Source organism: Prenolepis imparis, unplaced genomic scaffold, assembly GCF_030444845.1.
Source record: "Prenolepis imparis isolate NDT839.2.m4 unplaced genomic scaffold, iyPreImpa1.0 SCAF_12, whole genome shotgun sequence".
Taxonomy (NCBI): Eukaryota; Metazoa; Arthropoda; class Insecta; order Hymenoptera; family Formicidae; genus Prenolepis; species Prenolepis imparis.
In genome coordinates, this window is record NW_028141170.1 from 14,939,847 (window position 1) to 14,957,054 (window position 17,208).

General features: G+C 37.1%; 1 protein-coding gene across 1 annotated transcript; it reads right to left on the bottom strand.

Annotated features, from left to right (window-relative positions):
• Window positions 1–16,153: 16,153 nt before the first annotated feature.
• Window positions 16,154–16,480, bottom strand: LOC145943427 (uncharacterized). The gene has a single exon (XM_083050931.1). The coding sequence runs from the start codon at window positions 16,478–16,480 to the stop codon at window positions 16,154–16,156; it is 327 nt and encodes a 108-aa protein (XP_082907057.1).
• Window positions 16,481–17,208: the final 728 nt, after the last annotated feature.

Sequence of the window (17,208 nt, forward strand, 5' to 3'; positions counted from 1 at the left end):
ACTTTCACCCCCGTAGGGGTACAAACGAAACGAAAAGCGGTACAAACGGGTACAAACGATTACGAAACAGCACCCGTTTACAGAATTAAAATATCTCTCAAAATAAAAAAGTTAGCTCTTACCCCTATTTTAAAAATGCGGTACTTTCACCCCCGTAGGGGTACAAACGAAACGAAAAGCGGTACAAACGGGTACAAACGATGCTGAATCGAACTGCATCAAAAAAATTACGTTATCTTAAATTGGGGTGCTGGCGATTTTTCAACCCTTAATAACTTGCACCCCTTTGGAGTACAAACGAAATCAAAGACGGTACAAACGGGTACAAACGAAGCGTAATCGAATGCTTTTTAAAAAAATCCATTTTCTTAAAGTCGGGTGCCAAGTTCACATAGGTCGATAACGGGTATCCATTGCAGTATATCTTTGATACAATTAACGAAATATTGAAATTTCTGTTCGCGAAATTTAAGGAGAAAAATAATTCTTCTCTAAGTAAGAATGACACAAGCAAAAAAGAACAGCTTCCAACCACTTTCTTTAACATTCCGTATGTCCCTGGCATTTCCGAGCAATTTAGTCGTGCAATTCGAGATTTGGATACAAAAATATCATATACCGGTATCAACAAGCTTAACAAGTTTATTAAAGTGCATAAAGATAGCTTGCCGAAAGACCTTCACACGAACGTTGTATACAAGATCTCCTGCAATAACTGTGACGCTTCTTATGTCGGTCAAACGCGCCGTTTCCTAAAAACGAGAATAAGCGAACACCGCAACCACATCAATAGAAACACGACGCAGCGCTCGGTCATAACAGACCATAGACTTCTAAACCATGAGTTTGATTGGAACAGCGTGGAGATCCTGGATGAGGAGCCGATTCTAGGGAAAAGACTCGTGTCCGAAATGATTCACATTAAATTACAAAAAAATAGCATCAATTTACAAAATGACACGGAGTGTTTAGACCATATATATTTCCCGATGATAGAAAATATGTATAATATCTAAAGCCAAGCGTGCGCTCATTTATCATCTGTTTTCGGTTGACCTCATTTCTGTGTTTATATTATTGTCTCGATCTCATCTTTCCATTTAAAGACCAGTCGCGATGTATCGTTTAACAAGTGCGATTATATGTCACGTTCCCGTAGGCCTCTGTGTTTTCTAGCATCGGTAAGTTGCCTCTTTCTTTCGTGTTTCTTTGTTAGCTCGATCAATTTTTCTTTAATCAACACAGGTTTGCAATAATATGTATTCACAAACGTTCTCTTTCCGTTTGGTAACGATGAGAGGTGACGCTGTTGCGATTATACATTGGCTGCGGGGCTCTTCGCCGTTTTTTGCCGCACGATTCTTATGAATCATTCTTTCTTTCTTTTATGTACGTATTGTTTCTATCTTTAATTTTAATTATTCTTTATCTCATGTTGGTCCTCCTTTTTATTATAATTATACTAAATTTCTGTTTACCATCGCCTCACCGTTTTTTGTTAAATAATTTTTGCCATTTTTTCAATTTTGTATTTTTTACCTTTTATTTTTATTTTATGTTTGTACAGCTTACTGAGGATGGCCCGAATTAGGGACCGAAACGTTTGAATAAATTAACTTTGTAACTCTAAGTTCGTTTCTTTTTTTGTCGCGCTTCTATCCGCGCTCGGCTCTTATTAGCCCGTTTATTTATTAATTTTAAAAATTAAAAATTTATACAAATTATTAAAAATAAAATACTTATTAAAAAAATTAAAAATTAATACAAAATAAAAAAAAATTTATTTAAAAAAACTTGGCGCTGCTAAATTTAAAACCCGCAACCCCCGTCATATTTTTATAAAATTAATTTAGCAGCGCCAAGTTTTTTTAAATAAATTTTTTTTATTTTGTATTAATTTTTAATTTTTTTAATAAGTATTTTATTTTTAATAATTTGTATAAATTTTTAATTTTTAATTTTATGATATACATTGTTTTGTAACTTTAAGCGTAAAGAGAGATTTATAATTATACGATTCTACATGGGTTTGCAACTTCCAGCATAAAAAGAGATCTATAATATAATTATATGATTCTCATTAGTTTGCAATCGGAAGCGAGTATAATTATTATATAAAACTCTATATAGGTTTGAAATTTTAATTTTTTAATGTTACAAATTTTAACTTTTTCTTGGCGCAATTTTTTTTTATATCATTATTTTTTTAGGATATATCTTGAAAATTTAAACAAATATTTTTTACAACTTTTTTTTTAGTTAATACGATTCTATATGGGTTTGCAACAAATAATTTTTTATTTGTACAATTCTACATAGGTTTGCAATGTATGGTTTTACATGGGTTTGGTAATGAGTAATTTTTGATTGGTACAAATCTAAATGGGTTTGCATTGAATAATTTTTCACTGGTACGATCGGTTTGCAATGTACTCGCACGCGTTAACTTGGCGCCTTTTTTTAACCTTTTTTGAAAAGGTAATTTTTTATAGATTATATCATTCTTTTTTGTAGTATATTAATTTTTTTTAAAGGGTAAATTTTTTGGAATAAATAAGCAAAGAACCCGCCACCACCCCCGTCATATTTTTTTAAAAATACGACGGTCCTCTTAGTAACTGCATATTAAATAGCTTTGAACTAATTTTTTATTCAGCAGGTTATAAGTTATAACATATGGGAAAACCAACTGATTTTACAAGGATTAATTTAATCTAAGATTTCATATAAGTTCGAAAGTCCACTAATCTTACATAAAATAGAATCTTAGTAAAATTAGTTAATTTTCTCATTTTGTAGCTTATAATCTGCTGAATAAAAAATGTAATTAGCTCAAAGCTAAAATAATATAAAATAAAAAATAATAGTTATTAATTTACAATTAGTCAAACACGAAACATTCAGGCTTTTCGATTTGTTTAACTATAGCTTACTGACTATAACTTACAAGGGACATGTCACAACTGTCCGGAACCGATTTGATTCTTCTTCAAATATGTTGTTAAATACACATTTTTTTATATGTGCGGATATTGAGTTTTAATGGGTGAAACACCTCTTTAAAGAAAAACGGTATTTTTCTTTAAGATCGAATATCTGGTAAATTATAAGAGGTAGAAAAAAAAGACGTACAACAAATTTTAATGGCTTGAAGAGTACTTTAAAGTTATATGAACAAAATTTTTTTATTTTTATTTTTTTTTAAATACCCCCATTACTTAATTTTTTTTTTCAAAATAAAAAAATTTTGTTCATATAACTTTAAAGTACTCTTCAAGCCATTAAAATTTGTTGTACGTCTTTTTTTTCAACCTCTTATAGATTACCAGATATTCGATCCTAAAGAAAAATACCGTTTTTCTTTAAAGGGGTGTTTCACCCCTTAAAATTCAATATCCGCACATATAAAAAAATATGTGTCTTTTAGATTTGTGTATTTAACAACATATTTAAAGAAGAATCAAATCGGTTCCGGACAGTTGTGACATGTCCCTTGTTAGTAAATGTCCATTATTTAATTTTAAGTCTATTACATCTTTTGTTTAGTAGGTCATAAGATACAACATATGAAAAAACCAGTCAATTCCATCAAAATTCAAATTTCCCTAAGAATTGGTCGGGATTCTATAAATTTTATTTATTTCATTATATGTATATATACAATGAATATCTTTATTATCGTACAATATTTTAATATATAATTTATTTTATAAATTATTTAAATATATTAAAAATTATTAAATTTTTTTTAAATTAAAATTTTAGTATAAAAATTCCAAGATCATATTTTTTTAATTCTAGCTATGATAATTAGTAACAATCGTACAAAATTCTTGTGTTAACTAATTTTGTAATTTACTTAATTTGAGATTTATTATTGATTTTTAAAAGTCGTATCGATTTATATATTATTCTATTTTGATTTCATATTTATGTTAATTAATTATTATAAAAATTAATAACAAATAATATATATGTTTGAATACAAATAATAATCATAAAAACAAGCATGTGAGTTGTTCAAAATTGCGTTTATTAATTTTGTATAATTTTCTAATTTAAAAATTATTGTAATTTTAAATAAAATTCATTATTATTTTTAACTTGATTATAAAATCTATAAAAAGCAGTATTAACAATATTATGTGATAAATATACAATATATTTTGCATATACAGGGTGGAGAAAAAGTCCCTTAAAATATCTCAGAAAATACGCATTTTCGAAAAAAATATTTCAAACAAAAGTTGTAAGGCTGTAACGGGCTCACTTTTCGAGGCGCGGACAGACGTCAGTCGGGAGTCAGGGCTCGAGAAAGGAGTTTCCTTGGGAGACACAGACTGCGATAATGGTCGTTGAATAAATAATTAGTTTATTATATTTGGTGCTTGTGTATTGCGTACAATAGACGTTTGTGTGCGTGTGTATGTGTGCGCTGGCGTCGGTTGATTTCGTGCGCGTTTCGGAGAATGCGGCTATGAATGGTTTAAACTTCCCGCGAGTCGTAACTGCTATGCGTTTGATATCGGCGCGCTTGATTCCGGTTGCGTCGCGATGCGGTCTCGGGGCTTTTATATGCGGCCGCGGTTGAAGCGCGGACGTGCTATGCAGTGTATGCGGTCCGGCTGTTTATTGGGTGCGGGTAGGAGTTCGCCGGTGGCGAGAACTCTCGGCGGAGGTGGAGAACGCTCTACCCCCTTGTCTCGAAGGTTTTCTGAATGCGGGGGGGGGGGGATTGTGACGGTTTTCGCGAAAGTGTCGAGAACGCTCGACGGAGGCAAAGAACGCTCTACCCCTATTTTCCTTTCGGATGCTTCGTCTGGGTTTAAAGGTCGCCAGGTGCTGTACTAGCTCTGGTGGGGTTGCGAGATCCGGAAGATCTCAGGAAGCTCTGCCGCCAGTCGCCATTGTGTCGCCTTTTATACCAAAAAGTCCGCGGTATCGGCAATTTTCGGCAATCATTCGGCATGGTTCGGCGTGACATATTTACCGTTATTTGACAGCGCGCGCAAGCGATTGATAGCACGTGTTTCGGGCTGTCGTTTCGGAAGCCTTCGGGCCGGTACGGTCGGATTCGGTTCCCGAACGGCGGCAACTGTTTACGGCTGTGATCTCGGCCTTGCGATTAAAGGATGTGGCGCTCGGCGCCTCTGCCCTTTGTCCGGCTGGTGTTAGCCGGACGGCAGCTTCCGACGATGTCGTGTCGGGAATACGTGACGATGGGGAGGATGCATCGTTACAAGGCTTTAAGTAAAGCATTATATAGCAATATTATTATGACCTTAAAGATTGCTGTCAAGATCACGTGCAGGTCACCTTCAATTTCTTAAATGGAATTTCCTACTTTTTATTGCATATTCTTATAGCTCATCTTGAAAGCTTTCCAAAACACTATAACAAAATTATTTTTCATTAAGTATTTTCTGATTTATAAGGCTTAAAAGGTACAGTATTTTGACATAAAATATTTTGTAAAACATTCAGTTTTTGATAACCTTATCTTAATAATTTTTAACCTATTATAATTTTTGACCTATTTTAAAAGTGTGCTAAAACACTATAACAAAATTATTTTTCAATAAATACTTTTCGAGTCATAAGGCTTAAAACGTACAGTATTTTGACATAAAATATAAAATATTTTGTTGAACATTCTGTTTTTAATAATCTTACCTTAATATTTTTATGCACAGAATAATGAGACCAATCAATTGGTGTAAAGAAAACATAATTGTTTTAAAAAAGAAGTATATATAATTTGCAAGAATTTTTTCAAAATTAATTATGTATTTTCTTTATACCAATTGATTGATCTCATTATTCTGTGCATAAAAATATTAAGGTAAGATTATTAAAAACAGAATGTTCAACAAAATATTTTATATTTTATGTCAAAATACTGTTCGTTTTAAACCTTATAACTCAAAAAGTACTTATTGAAAAATAATTTTGTTATAGTGTTTTGGAAAGCTCTCAAGACGAACTACAAAAATATGCAATAAAAAGTAGGTTTCATTTAAAAAATTGAAAGTGACCTTTACGTGACCTTGACAGCACTCTTCAAGGTCATAATAATATTGCTATATAATGCTCCACTTAAAACCCTACAACTTTTGTCTGAAACATTTTATTCGAAAATATGTATTTTCTGAGATATTTCAGGGGTCCGGGACTTTTTCCCCACCCTGTATATATGTATATATATATATATACATATATATTTTGTTTATATGTATATATACATATGTATATTTTTTTATAGTGGTAGAAGGCTATATAAAATCAAATTTTGGAGCAATATATAATAGTTTAAATAAACAAATTGGCTGTGGTTCGATAACCGATGGATATTCCGAAATTAGAGGTGCATATAATGAATTTTAATAAAAATGAGAACATTTTTTCAAAAGGCAACAAGATTAAAATAATCGGCGTAATGCAAAATACAGGTATAAACTATTTATATTTATTATTATTAATTCTGTTAATTTTATTATTTTATTATATTTATCTATTATTATTTATTATTTATTATTATTATTTATTATTATTATACTTGCAATAAAGTTCAGTTTAAATTACTTAATATAATATGTATTTATTATAATTTCTCTTTTAGTTTTAAAATTAGAAGGAAGTACCACTTTTAATAGGACATCCTGTATACTGTGTAGTTAGTTTCAATATTAAAACGTAATCATTTAATTAAGTTAGAAATTTATTTGATAAAAATTATTTTGAACGATTTATTAATTATTTTAAACAATTTATTTAACAATTAAAAAAGTTTATATTTTGGTTGCTTATACATTTTTTTGGATTTATAAATTTATATATTTTATTTTTATAATAATTGTTTAATAATTTTTTACAGTTGATCTGCTATATTTTGTAGTACAAAATTTAAAAGATATTACAAAAGTAGAAGGACATATGCCATTGGCATCATTATTAAAGATTACTCGCATACTTAAAAAAAAAAAATAGATGAAATGGATTCATCTGAAGAGGTATAAATGTATCATTTAAAAAATTTATATTTATATTTATATAATTTCTTTTTTATATGTATTTATTTTGAATATATACATATATGCTACGTGACAAACGCAAAAATATTGAAAAAATATTTATATTGTCAAAAATATTGATTGATACGTAAAAACTTTTTAAGGCTCCTTCTCGGCGACCATGTTGAAATCATGACGCCAGAGGCGAGAAAACACACGCTAAAAATTCTTAGATATCATCTTAAAATAGAAAAATATTTTGATAAAACAGCATTTCAGATGGCTTTAACACACTCTTAAAAAACGTCGAAAACTATCCTGTTCCCTTTATAATCAATCAACAGCTATAAAATGACCATAATATGAGCTCAGTCCGTCTGATCTTTGCACATGCACAGTCATTCCATATGTCAAAGTCTGATATCCCGATCATTTTACGGTTGTTGATTGACTGTCAAGGGAAAAGAATAGTTTTTGACCTATTTCAAAAGTGTACTAAAACCATCTGAAGTACTGTTTCATCGAAAAATTTTTTTATTTCGGAATGGCATCTAAGAATCTTTAATTGTATATTTTCTCGCCTCTGACGTCACAGTTTAACATGGCCGCGACGAGGATCCAGGAGTCTTAAAGATTTTCTTAAAAAATCATTAAATAACTCTCTTGCAAAATCAGTATTTTTGACGTAACATAGTTTGCTATTAATGTATAGAAATACATACTATGTATACATACATACATACATATATACATACATACATACATACATATATACATATATATACATATACATATATATACATATATATATAATATATACACACACAGTGTCTTGAAAGGAAAGGTTAATCGATCAAGAGGTGAAAAAGAAGCATAAATAGAATACATTTTTTCGTATTCGCTATGATTTAGAAAATACAGAACTTTATAAGGAATGTATAAAAAGTGTTGAAATCTCTTCTTAATTTAATTTATTATAAAAAGTGTTGAAATCTCTTCTTAATTTAAAATATTTTGAATTATACTTATTAAAAAAGAATGTTTTACAAAAAATTATAGTTTTAAATAAAACATTAGATAGAAAAATATGATTTTGAAGTATTCTCAAGATCACGTAAAACTAATCTTGAAATTTTTTAATAGGAATTCTTACTTTTTATTTTTCTATGTAATGTTTCACTTAAAACTCTACAATTTTTTAAAAAATACGTATTTTTAAAAATATTAGGGGATTTTAATATTTGTTATGTACCCCTATAAAGCGCTGTATTTTCCAAATTATAGCAAATACGAAAAAAATTTTATTTATATTATATAATTAATGCTAATGCTCTTCTTTTAGCTCCTGGTCGGTTAACCTTATCTTTCAAGACAGCCCATATATGTGTGTGTGTGTGTATATGAGTGTGTGTGTAACAAATATGTACATATGTATATATATACATAATATATAAATCATTTTTTTATTCTTATAGTTTCAAAAGGCAAAAAAAAGTAAGCAAGATTGAGACTGCTGAATTAATAATTTAATCATTAATTTAATCATTAATATATTCCAAAATAATAATATAATATAATAATATAGTATAATAATAATATAATTAAAAGATTTAAAAAATTATAAATATTATTTATTAGACATTTTAATATATTTAGTTAAATAAATTAAGTAATTTAATAGACAGTTTAATTATTGAATAATTAAGTAATTTAATAAGTAGTTTCAGTTAATAAATAATTAAATAATTGTATTTTGTTATTATATATGTAAATCTTTGTAAAAAATTGTGTAAACAAAAATAAATATTTTTAAACTAAAAAATGTATATGTTGATTTATTTGTTTAATTATTAACCTTCTATGAAAATAAAATCGTCGTATGATTCTTACGAATTACTATTATATTGTGTAAAACTATTATTATTATATAAATTATTTAAATAAAATATAAACAGAATTTTTTTATAATTTATTTAAACAAAATGAAAATACAAAATAAATACATTATTTTTCTACATAGTTTTCCGCTACAAAAATGAATATTTGCCAACGGAGAGAGAGAGTTGGACAATTTTATTTTCGTAGAAAGTAGAAGGACGCGTCTGCAGTCAATTGCGCATAAATTTCTTCACTTTCGTATCATCCTCAAAATGCTGTCTTGCTAATAGAAATTTTCTGTACACTATTTAAATATCTCTCATACAGTACTGACTCATTTTCGTGTAATTATCATTTGCGTGTCGTTCGAAGAAGTATTAGAAGAATAATGTTTATTATATGAAATATAATTATTTAAATTATTATATAAATAATAAATTTTTAAATAAATATTTATTGTAAAAGAGTAAATGGCGCGCGCTGCGCGCGCGCCTGTGTTGTTCTATATGCAATAAAAAATAGGGGTTTCCATTAAAAAATTTCAAGGTGTTCTTTACGTGACGACGATATTCAAGGTCATACTGATATTGTTATGTAATTTATTACTTGCAAATTTTGTTTAAAATATTTTTTTCTATCTTCCATAGTTTCGGAGTTATTCAGGGGTTTCCATACTTTTTGAACACTCTGTATGTGTGTATATATATATATATATATATATATATATATATATATATATATATACACTCGTCAACAAAATTAACGCATATGTATTTTAAGTCAAAATTTCGCATAATTTCAAATAAGCATAACTCCGCTAAAAATGATCGGATTTGAAAAAATTTTTGTTCACTGTCAAGCTTGAAGTCTCTACTTTAAAAACCATTCGTCAGATTTTTAATTTATCCTCCTCCCCCGTACGCTACTGCTTCAAAAGTAAGGACGTGTTTTGTCTCTAAAAAATTGCGTACTTTGACGCACTCCACGGGGTGAAATAAATTTTTTTCGCAAATTTTATCATAACTATCGTAAAATGTGGACTTTTTACTACAAATTTAAAAAAAAAGCAAAGTTCGTACGATTTTTTTTCGCGGAGTTATTACATATGAAAGTTACCCATACATTTTTTCCATTTAATGACTCCAAACCCTCTCTGCTGTGTGTGTGTGTGTGTGTATGTGTGCGTGTGTGCATGTGTGCGTGCGTATGCGTGCGTGCGTATGGTTACGCAATTTTTTAGAGACAAAACACGTCCTTACTTTTGAAGCAGTAGCGTACGGGGGAGGAGGATAAATTAAAAATCTGACGAATGGATTTTAAAGTAGAGACTTCAAGCTTAACAGTGAAAAAAAAATTTTCAAATCCGATCATTTTTAGTGGAGTTATGCTTATTTGAAATTATGCGAAATTTTGACTTAAAATACATATGCGTTAATTTTGTTGACGAGTATATATACACACAAACTGAGGACAAAGAATATAAACTCTGGAAAATCTAGAAAAATATAAGTTTTACAGAAAAGTTTTTCGGACAGAAGTTGTAGAGTTTATGAAGATCTAATTACAGATCTTATTATTTTAACCTTGGATGACGTTGGCATAGTCAGGACAAGATCATCTTGAATTTTTTGAATGTTTACTATATATTTATTTATATAATAATGATATATTTTTTTATATATTGGATACTTGAATCCATCGAAGTATTATTGCCTCTTTTCCGAAATGTTGATTCCCTCCCTCTCTACGCTTACTTCGGTTGTCATTTCAATTTTGACAGCTGTATCAAGGGGTTAATTGTGTTCATAAAGTAAGTATGTATGTCATTAAAAATATATAATGTAAAAGAATAAATGGCGCGCGCGAAGCGCGCGCTTTGTTTTGTTCTAGTGTAATAAATATGTAATAAATATAATATAAATGTAATAAATATGTAATAAATATAATATAAATGTAATAAATATGTAATAAATATAATATAAATGTAATAAATATGTAATAAATATAATATAAATGTAATAAATATAATTAATGAATGTAATAAAGATCTAAATATACCTTTTATTATTGAGTGTTTCCACCACCTCTCCCCTTGCCTCTTCCTCTTCCCCTTCTCGGGCCCCAATGATAGTTTGGGGAAGAAAGCTTATATAAAAAGCTCATAAACCGCTGCTCCTGTATTCGAATTCCTGCTCTTTCCTCTTGCTTTATAATCTGTAATTAATAAAAATTTTATCTTAGTTGGGACTATTTATATTATATAGTACAGTAGTGATTTTTTCTATTCCAATTCGTTGCAATCACAAGTATAATTAAACAGCACGTTAGAAAAGTTATTATATATTTTCTTAGCATTATTTTATACATACTCTTTTTACATGTGTTGCATTTAATTGTATCTGTGACATGATATACGTTTTAACTGTACGAATGTAAAACAAATGTTATTGTAAAAAATGATATTTTATATAATCAAGCGTTAGCAATATACAGTAGCATTGTGACGTATTATTATTCTAATGCAATGTTACAATCATAGATGAAAAAAGTATTTATACAATAAAGCGAGGAGATATAAATATTTTTCTCATATGTTTTCTTATGTGCACTTGATTGTGCCTGTGATTGCAATGTTGTATTAAAATAAGTCACAACTATATATATACATATATTGCTGTCGTTAAATGACATAAATAATTATTTGTAATAAGGCTTGTTTTATATTGGTGCAATTAAAATATATATCATATTCACAGATACAATCAAATGCAGCGCATGTCAAAAAAAATAATTTGTAGAATAAAGGGAAGAGAATATAATATAAATACTTTTTCCATATTGCATTTAATTGTGCCTGTGATTGTAACACTGAATAATTATCACAACATTACTATATCAAAATTTATAGTAAAAATATAATATATAATACTTTATAATATAATAACAGACTTACGTGGAGCAGTATTAGCAAGTTCGCTAGAGCTGGGCCCAGATTGAGCCCCAGGCTCAGGTCTAGATCCACGAGCAGATGCACGCTCAAAGCCAAGTATAAGTTCAGATTGAAGTCTGGGTCTACTATTTTCAGGCCCAGGCCCAGGCTCGTTGACTGGATATACGTCGACCAATACATTGGCTGACGCGCCGGCTGGCGTGTCAGCCGGCGCGTCGACCGATAAGTCATCAATATCTAATAATAAATTATCCATCTGAAAAAGAAACACAAAAAAATGTATTTTTCTATTATTAATCAAGAAACACGGTAGTGTCTCGCGCCAAGTGTGAGCGCAGCCAGTTACGCGCATCAGTGGCGAGACACCTCGTGTATCTATATGCGAATGGTTAATAGCCTATATAAAAAAGTACTCACATCTTGCGACTCTTGATCCGCATTTTGTTTCGCATTTTGTTGCACATCCACATTGTAGTTCATCTTGTACAATCTTAGCTGCATTCGGGAACCACGTTCTTAGCACTCTGAAGGCCATGGCACATAAAAAAACGTAAGCGGTAAGACTTAAGACTTAAGAATATCATCCATACGGAATTCGCAGAAATGCTTAAGTTTCAAAATAGCTTCCTTACTGCTCGACCGTGATTAGTCGATTCACTTAAGTTTTAAGTCTTACTGCTTACGTTTTTTTATGTGCCACGGCCTTGAGTGTGTGTTCTATCTTTGTTCACCTTTTCGTAAGTAACAAAGATAGAACGACACTCTATCGCTAAGAACGTGATTTCCGAGCGCAGACCTGGTGTCGTAAATTGTAAATAATAAAGAGGAACATCGTCAGCGCTGCCTCCAGCGCTGCTGTCAGCGCCGCCTGCAGCCACTTGTTAAAGTCTTAATCGTAAGAAGAATTTAGCTTGCTTTGTGAGTCGCTACAGTGTACTGAGAACGGAAATAGTATACTGTAGTATAAACAGAGAAAAACACATCATTTTACGACATTAAATACATACACAACTAGTAGAGAAGATAATACAATAAAAAGTAAAGAATTTATTAAATTAAATAAAGTTCAATTATAATATATTACATATTTATAACCATTTATTTATTTATTTTTTTTTTTAACGTGTGGGAAATGCTTTATACATACCCGCGCCCCTCGGGAAAGGGAACGCGGGTTATGTGGGACTTCCCTCCACCACGCACTTGACTGTTGTGCGTGGCTTCATCGAGGTACCCACTAAAACCCACACGACGACCTTCTCGGGCGTTGCAGGGAGCCCCCGGGAAACTGGCAATTGCACTACTTCCGGGAGCCCCCCGCCCTGTTCTGCCCGCGGGAGCCTCCGTCTATGTCTACGGAGACTCCCGACCCCTCGCCGTTTTGGCTCGGCGAGGGGGGGGTCCAGCCCTTGTTGTTGTGGCGCAAAGGGGTCGCACCTTCACGCCACGCCCTCCCGGGGGAATGTAGTGTTCCCCAGGGGGCGGAATCGGGTCTCGAGTTTCCCGCTCGAGGCCCGATCCCCATCCCCCTATCCGGCAAGTCTGCCGGATAGGGAGGTGTTGTCTTCCTCTTCTTCATGAGAGTTTTTTTTTCTCTCCCATCTCGTGAGGCCGTTTTAGGTGGGGAAATTTAACGTCCCCCTCCTCGGCCTCTTCCCCCGAGTCTTGGGGGATGCGCAGGGTCTTGCCACCTGGGCCGCCTTCTCCTTCTTCTCCTTGGCGGCCCATCGGCATCCACCCCGCTGCTACTGTCCCTTGGAGCCCTCTCTCGCTCCCTTTCGGCCTCCTCCTTCTGCCCCATTACGTCGCTGCAGAAGGAGGAGACCACCCTCCAGGACCCCTCGCTCTCTAACATCTTCTCCACGACTGTTGGGAGCGAGGTCTTCACCGATTGCATTTTCCAGGACATCGGCCCACGCTGGGCAGTGGGCCAGGGTGTGTTGCGCGGTGTCCATGCCATCTTCGCAATGGTGGCACTGCGTCGTCTCCTCCCGTTGTATCTTGCACAAGTATTCCCCGAAGCAACCATGTCCGGAGAACACCTGCGCAAGGTGGAAGGTCACCTCGCCGTGCGTCCTTGTCGTCCACTCTTCTAATCTTGGCCCCGACGACTCTGTTGCCGGAGTTGGTGTCGGGGATATCGGCTAGATATCCCTCCCACCTCTCCAGCAGACGTCGCCGGGCAAGGAACTTCATAACTGCTTTGACTCTGGCGGTCATCTTGACATTCCGCCTCTGGAACTCGCGACTCTGCATGTACGTTTCCTTGTACATGTTCGCCACGAGCTCCATCGGCGGTAGCCCCGCCAGAGTCGTTGCCGCCGCATGGGACATCGTCCTGTAGCCGCGCACCACCCGAATCGCAACGCGGCGCTGGATGCGCCGCAACACATCCCATATCTTCGGGATGGCGATCGCGGCCTCTGCCCATACCGGCGCCCCATACAGGGCGACGGCATTAACGATGCCCGCGTACATGCGGCGGACCCTCCCTTCTGGTCCCCCTAAGTTGGGAAGTAGGCGGCTTAACCCAGCCGCCACTTTCTCAACTCTGGGGACCAGACTTTCAAAATGTGTTATGAAGTTCCATCTTCCGTCCAGTATCAGGCCCAGATACTTTATCTGGTTCCCGATCTGGACGGGGGTGCCTTCCACCGCAACATGGGCTTTCGGCGGCACACCGTGTGTGCCGTCGTGTATGAATAGCGCTTCGGTCTTTTGAGGCGCTACTCTGAAACCCATGCTGCGGATATTCCTAGCGACGCAGGCCACCGCGAGTTCTGCCCTGTTTCTCGCTTCCCCCCAGTGTTCTCCCCCGGCCAGCACTAACGTGTCGTCTGCATAGTAGACGACGCTGCAGCCGGGGGGGAGGGCGGTGCGGAGAACTTCGTCAAATGCGAGGTCCCACAGCAAGGGGCCTAATACCGAACCTGCGGGACCCCGCATGTGACCCCCCTCCCGCAATTTTCACCTTCTCGGTTTATATACCCGATCTGCCTTTCCCGAAAGTACGACCTGACGATCCTCACCAGGTACGGTGGAACGCGATGCGATATTATCGCCCGTTCCACCTGGCACCAGGGCAGGGTGTTGAACGCGTTTACTATGTCCAACGAGACTGCAACAGCCACCCCACCCTGGTCCATCTCGGATTCCGCGAGGGATCTCACTCTTCTTATCGCATCGATCGTCGATCTTCCTTCGCGGAACCCGTACTGCTCCTGGTAAAGATCCGGTCCTTCTCGAGATAAATGCTGGACGAGGCGGTTCGCCACCACTCTCTCCAGCAACTTCCCCGCCTCATCCAAGAGGCAGATCGGTCTATATGCGGGAGGGGCCCCCGCAACTCCGCCCCCCTTCGGGATCAGGACAAGATTTGCCCTTTCCCACACTGGGGGGAAGTAACCTTCTCTTAGGCAGTCTCCGAAGAGGTTCCTTACAAACGCGGACAGATGGTCCAAGGCCAAGACCCATATTCGTCCGGGGATACCATCCGGCCCTGGGGCTTTGTTTCCCCTGGACCGGAGCCTTTTGATCACCCCGGACATTTCTTCCCCCGAGACCTCCAGGTGCTCCCCCCACTCGACTGGTTCCCCAGGTACGTCGGGGGTTCCAGCCGCAGTGGGGAAGAGCTTGTTGAGCGTATCCTCCAACTCCTGGGGCTCGAGGGCTTCCGTCACGGAGGGCGCCCATCTTCTCAATTTTTTGAGAACTGTTTTATATGGGCGCCCCCATGGGTCGTTGTTGAGCGTGAGCAGGCTTTCATCCCACGCTCTGGCCTTGGACCTCCTGATGGCTGCACTGAGTGCGTTACGCTCGAACCTGTAGTCCGCGTACGCCTCCTCAGTCGTCTCCTTCTGGCCGAGTCGCCTTGCGCGTGTAAAACGATGTCTGGCCCTGGTGGTGATCCTTCGCTGCTCCGCGATCTCGTCACTCCACCAGTAGGCCACACGACTCGGCCTAAAACTGGCTCTGGGCATCGCAGCGTCACACGCTCTCGTCATGACGCCCATGAGCCAGTCGACCCGGCCCGGTATGTCTTCCTCCGGCATAACCGTTCCTGGCCAGATCGCGGAGGCGACCGCAGCCATCAGTCTGTCCGCGTCTAATTTTCGCAGGGCCCATCTCTTCGGCGGAGTATGTGTATCTTCTCCCCCGCGGGGGCGGCCGAGCACCCTCTAGCGGGTGATGTTCACCCTCATCCCTATGTAGAGGTGATCTGATAGGGTTTCCTTATCCATCACCCGCCATTCACTTATCCTGTCAGCCGCAGGCGAGTTTGCCCCGTGAGGTCTATAATCGACTCCCCCTGCGACTAGATCAGGGTGCTCCTCGCACCTTCATTCATCAGATGAAGGCCGAGTGACGCCGCCCACATCTCCAGGACTCCGCCCCTCCCGTCCGTGCGCCGGGAACCCCACGCCGTAGCTTTGGCGTTGAAGTCCCCGGCCACGATTACCGGACGGTGCGGCTGTGATCTCACGAACACAGCTATACCGTCCACCACCTGCTCGTATTGGGCAAAGTCCAGACTTGGGGGGAAGTAACACCCCACCACCGTGATGGGCCCCCACTCGACTGCGACAAATCCCCTCCCTGCTCCCAGCTTTCTACAGGGGAGGAATTTGCCTCTTTCCTCCATGTGATTGCCACGGAGCCCTCATCGTTTGTCGCCCAGCATGGGTGATTATCTGGCACCCGATAGGGCTCCGCGGCTATCCCCAAACCGCCTTCCGCAAGGGATTGCATAAATAGATCCTGTGCGCGGCGGGCGTGGTTTAGGTTTGCTTGGAGGAGTCCGATGGCCATTTTATTTCTTCCTCAACCTCCATCCTTTCCGGGATTTGTTCCCGTGGTGCGCCTATTGGCTCCTCCTGTCTCTTTACCGGCGGTGTCTCCTTACGCGCCTTGGCCGCTGCCCGTTTCAGGCGCGCATCTGGCGTAGTTCTGGGGACTCCCCCATTTGACGCGTCTGCCAGTCGCTCTCCTGCAGCCCCCTTCAAGTCTTCCCTCGGTGGGCCAGCTACCGTGGCCTTGTCCCTCGTAGGGCCTTTCTTGGCCGTCTCCTTCCTTGTGTTTCTCCCTTTAGGAAGGGAGCATTTCGCGCTCCCCATCCTATGGTTCGCGGGCTTGCCCGCTTCTGCGCAGAGCATGCACTTAGTTGTGCTCGCGCAGTCGCGGGCTTTATGCCCTTCGGCCCCGCAATTATAGCAGCGATTGCTCCTATCCTTTTCGCTGCTACAGTTACTCTGTACATGGCCCCTTCCCATGCACCTGAAGCATTGGAGGGGCCTGTCTTTGAGTACCTCCACGCTCGCCTGAAGCCACCCGAATTGGATCCTGCCAGCCTCGACGACTTTCTTCGCCGAA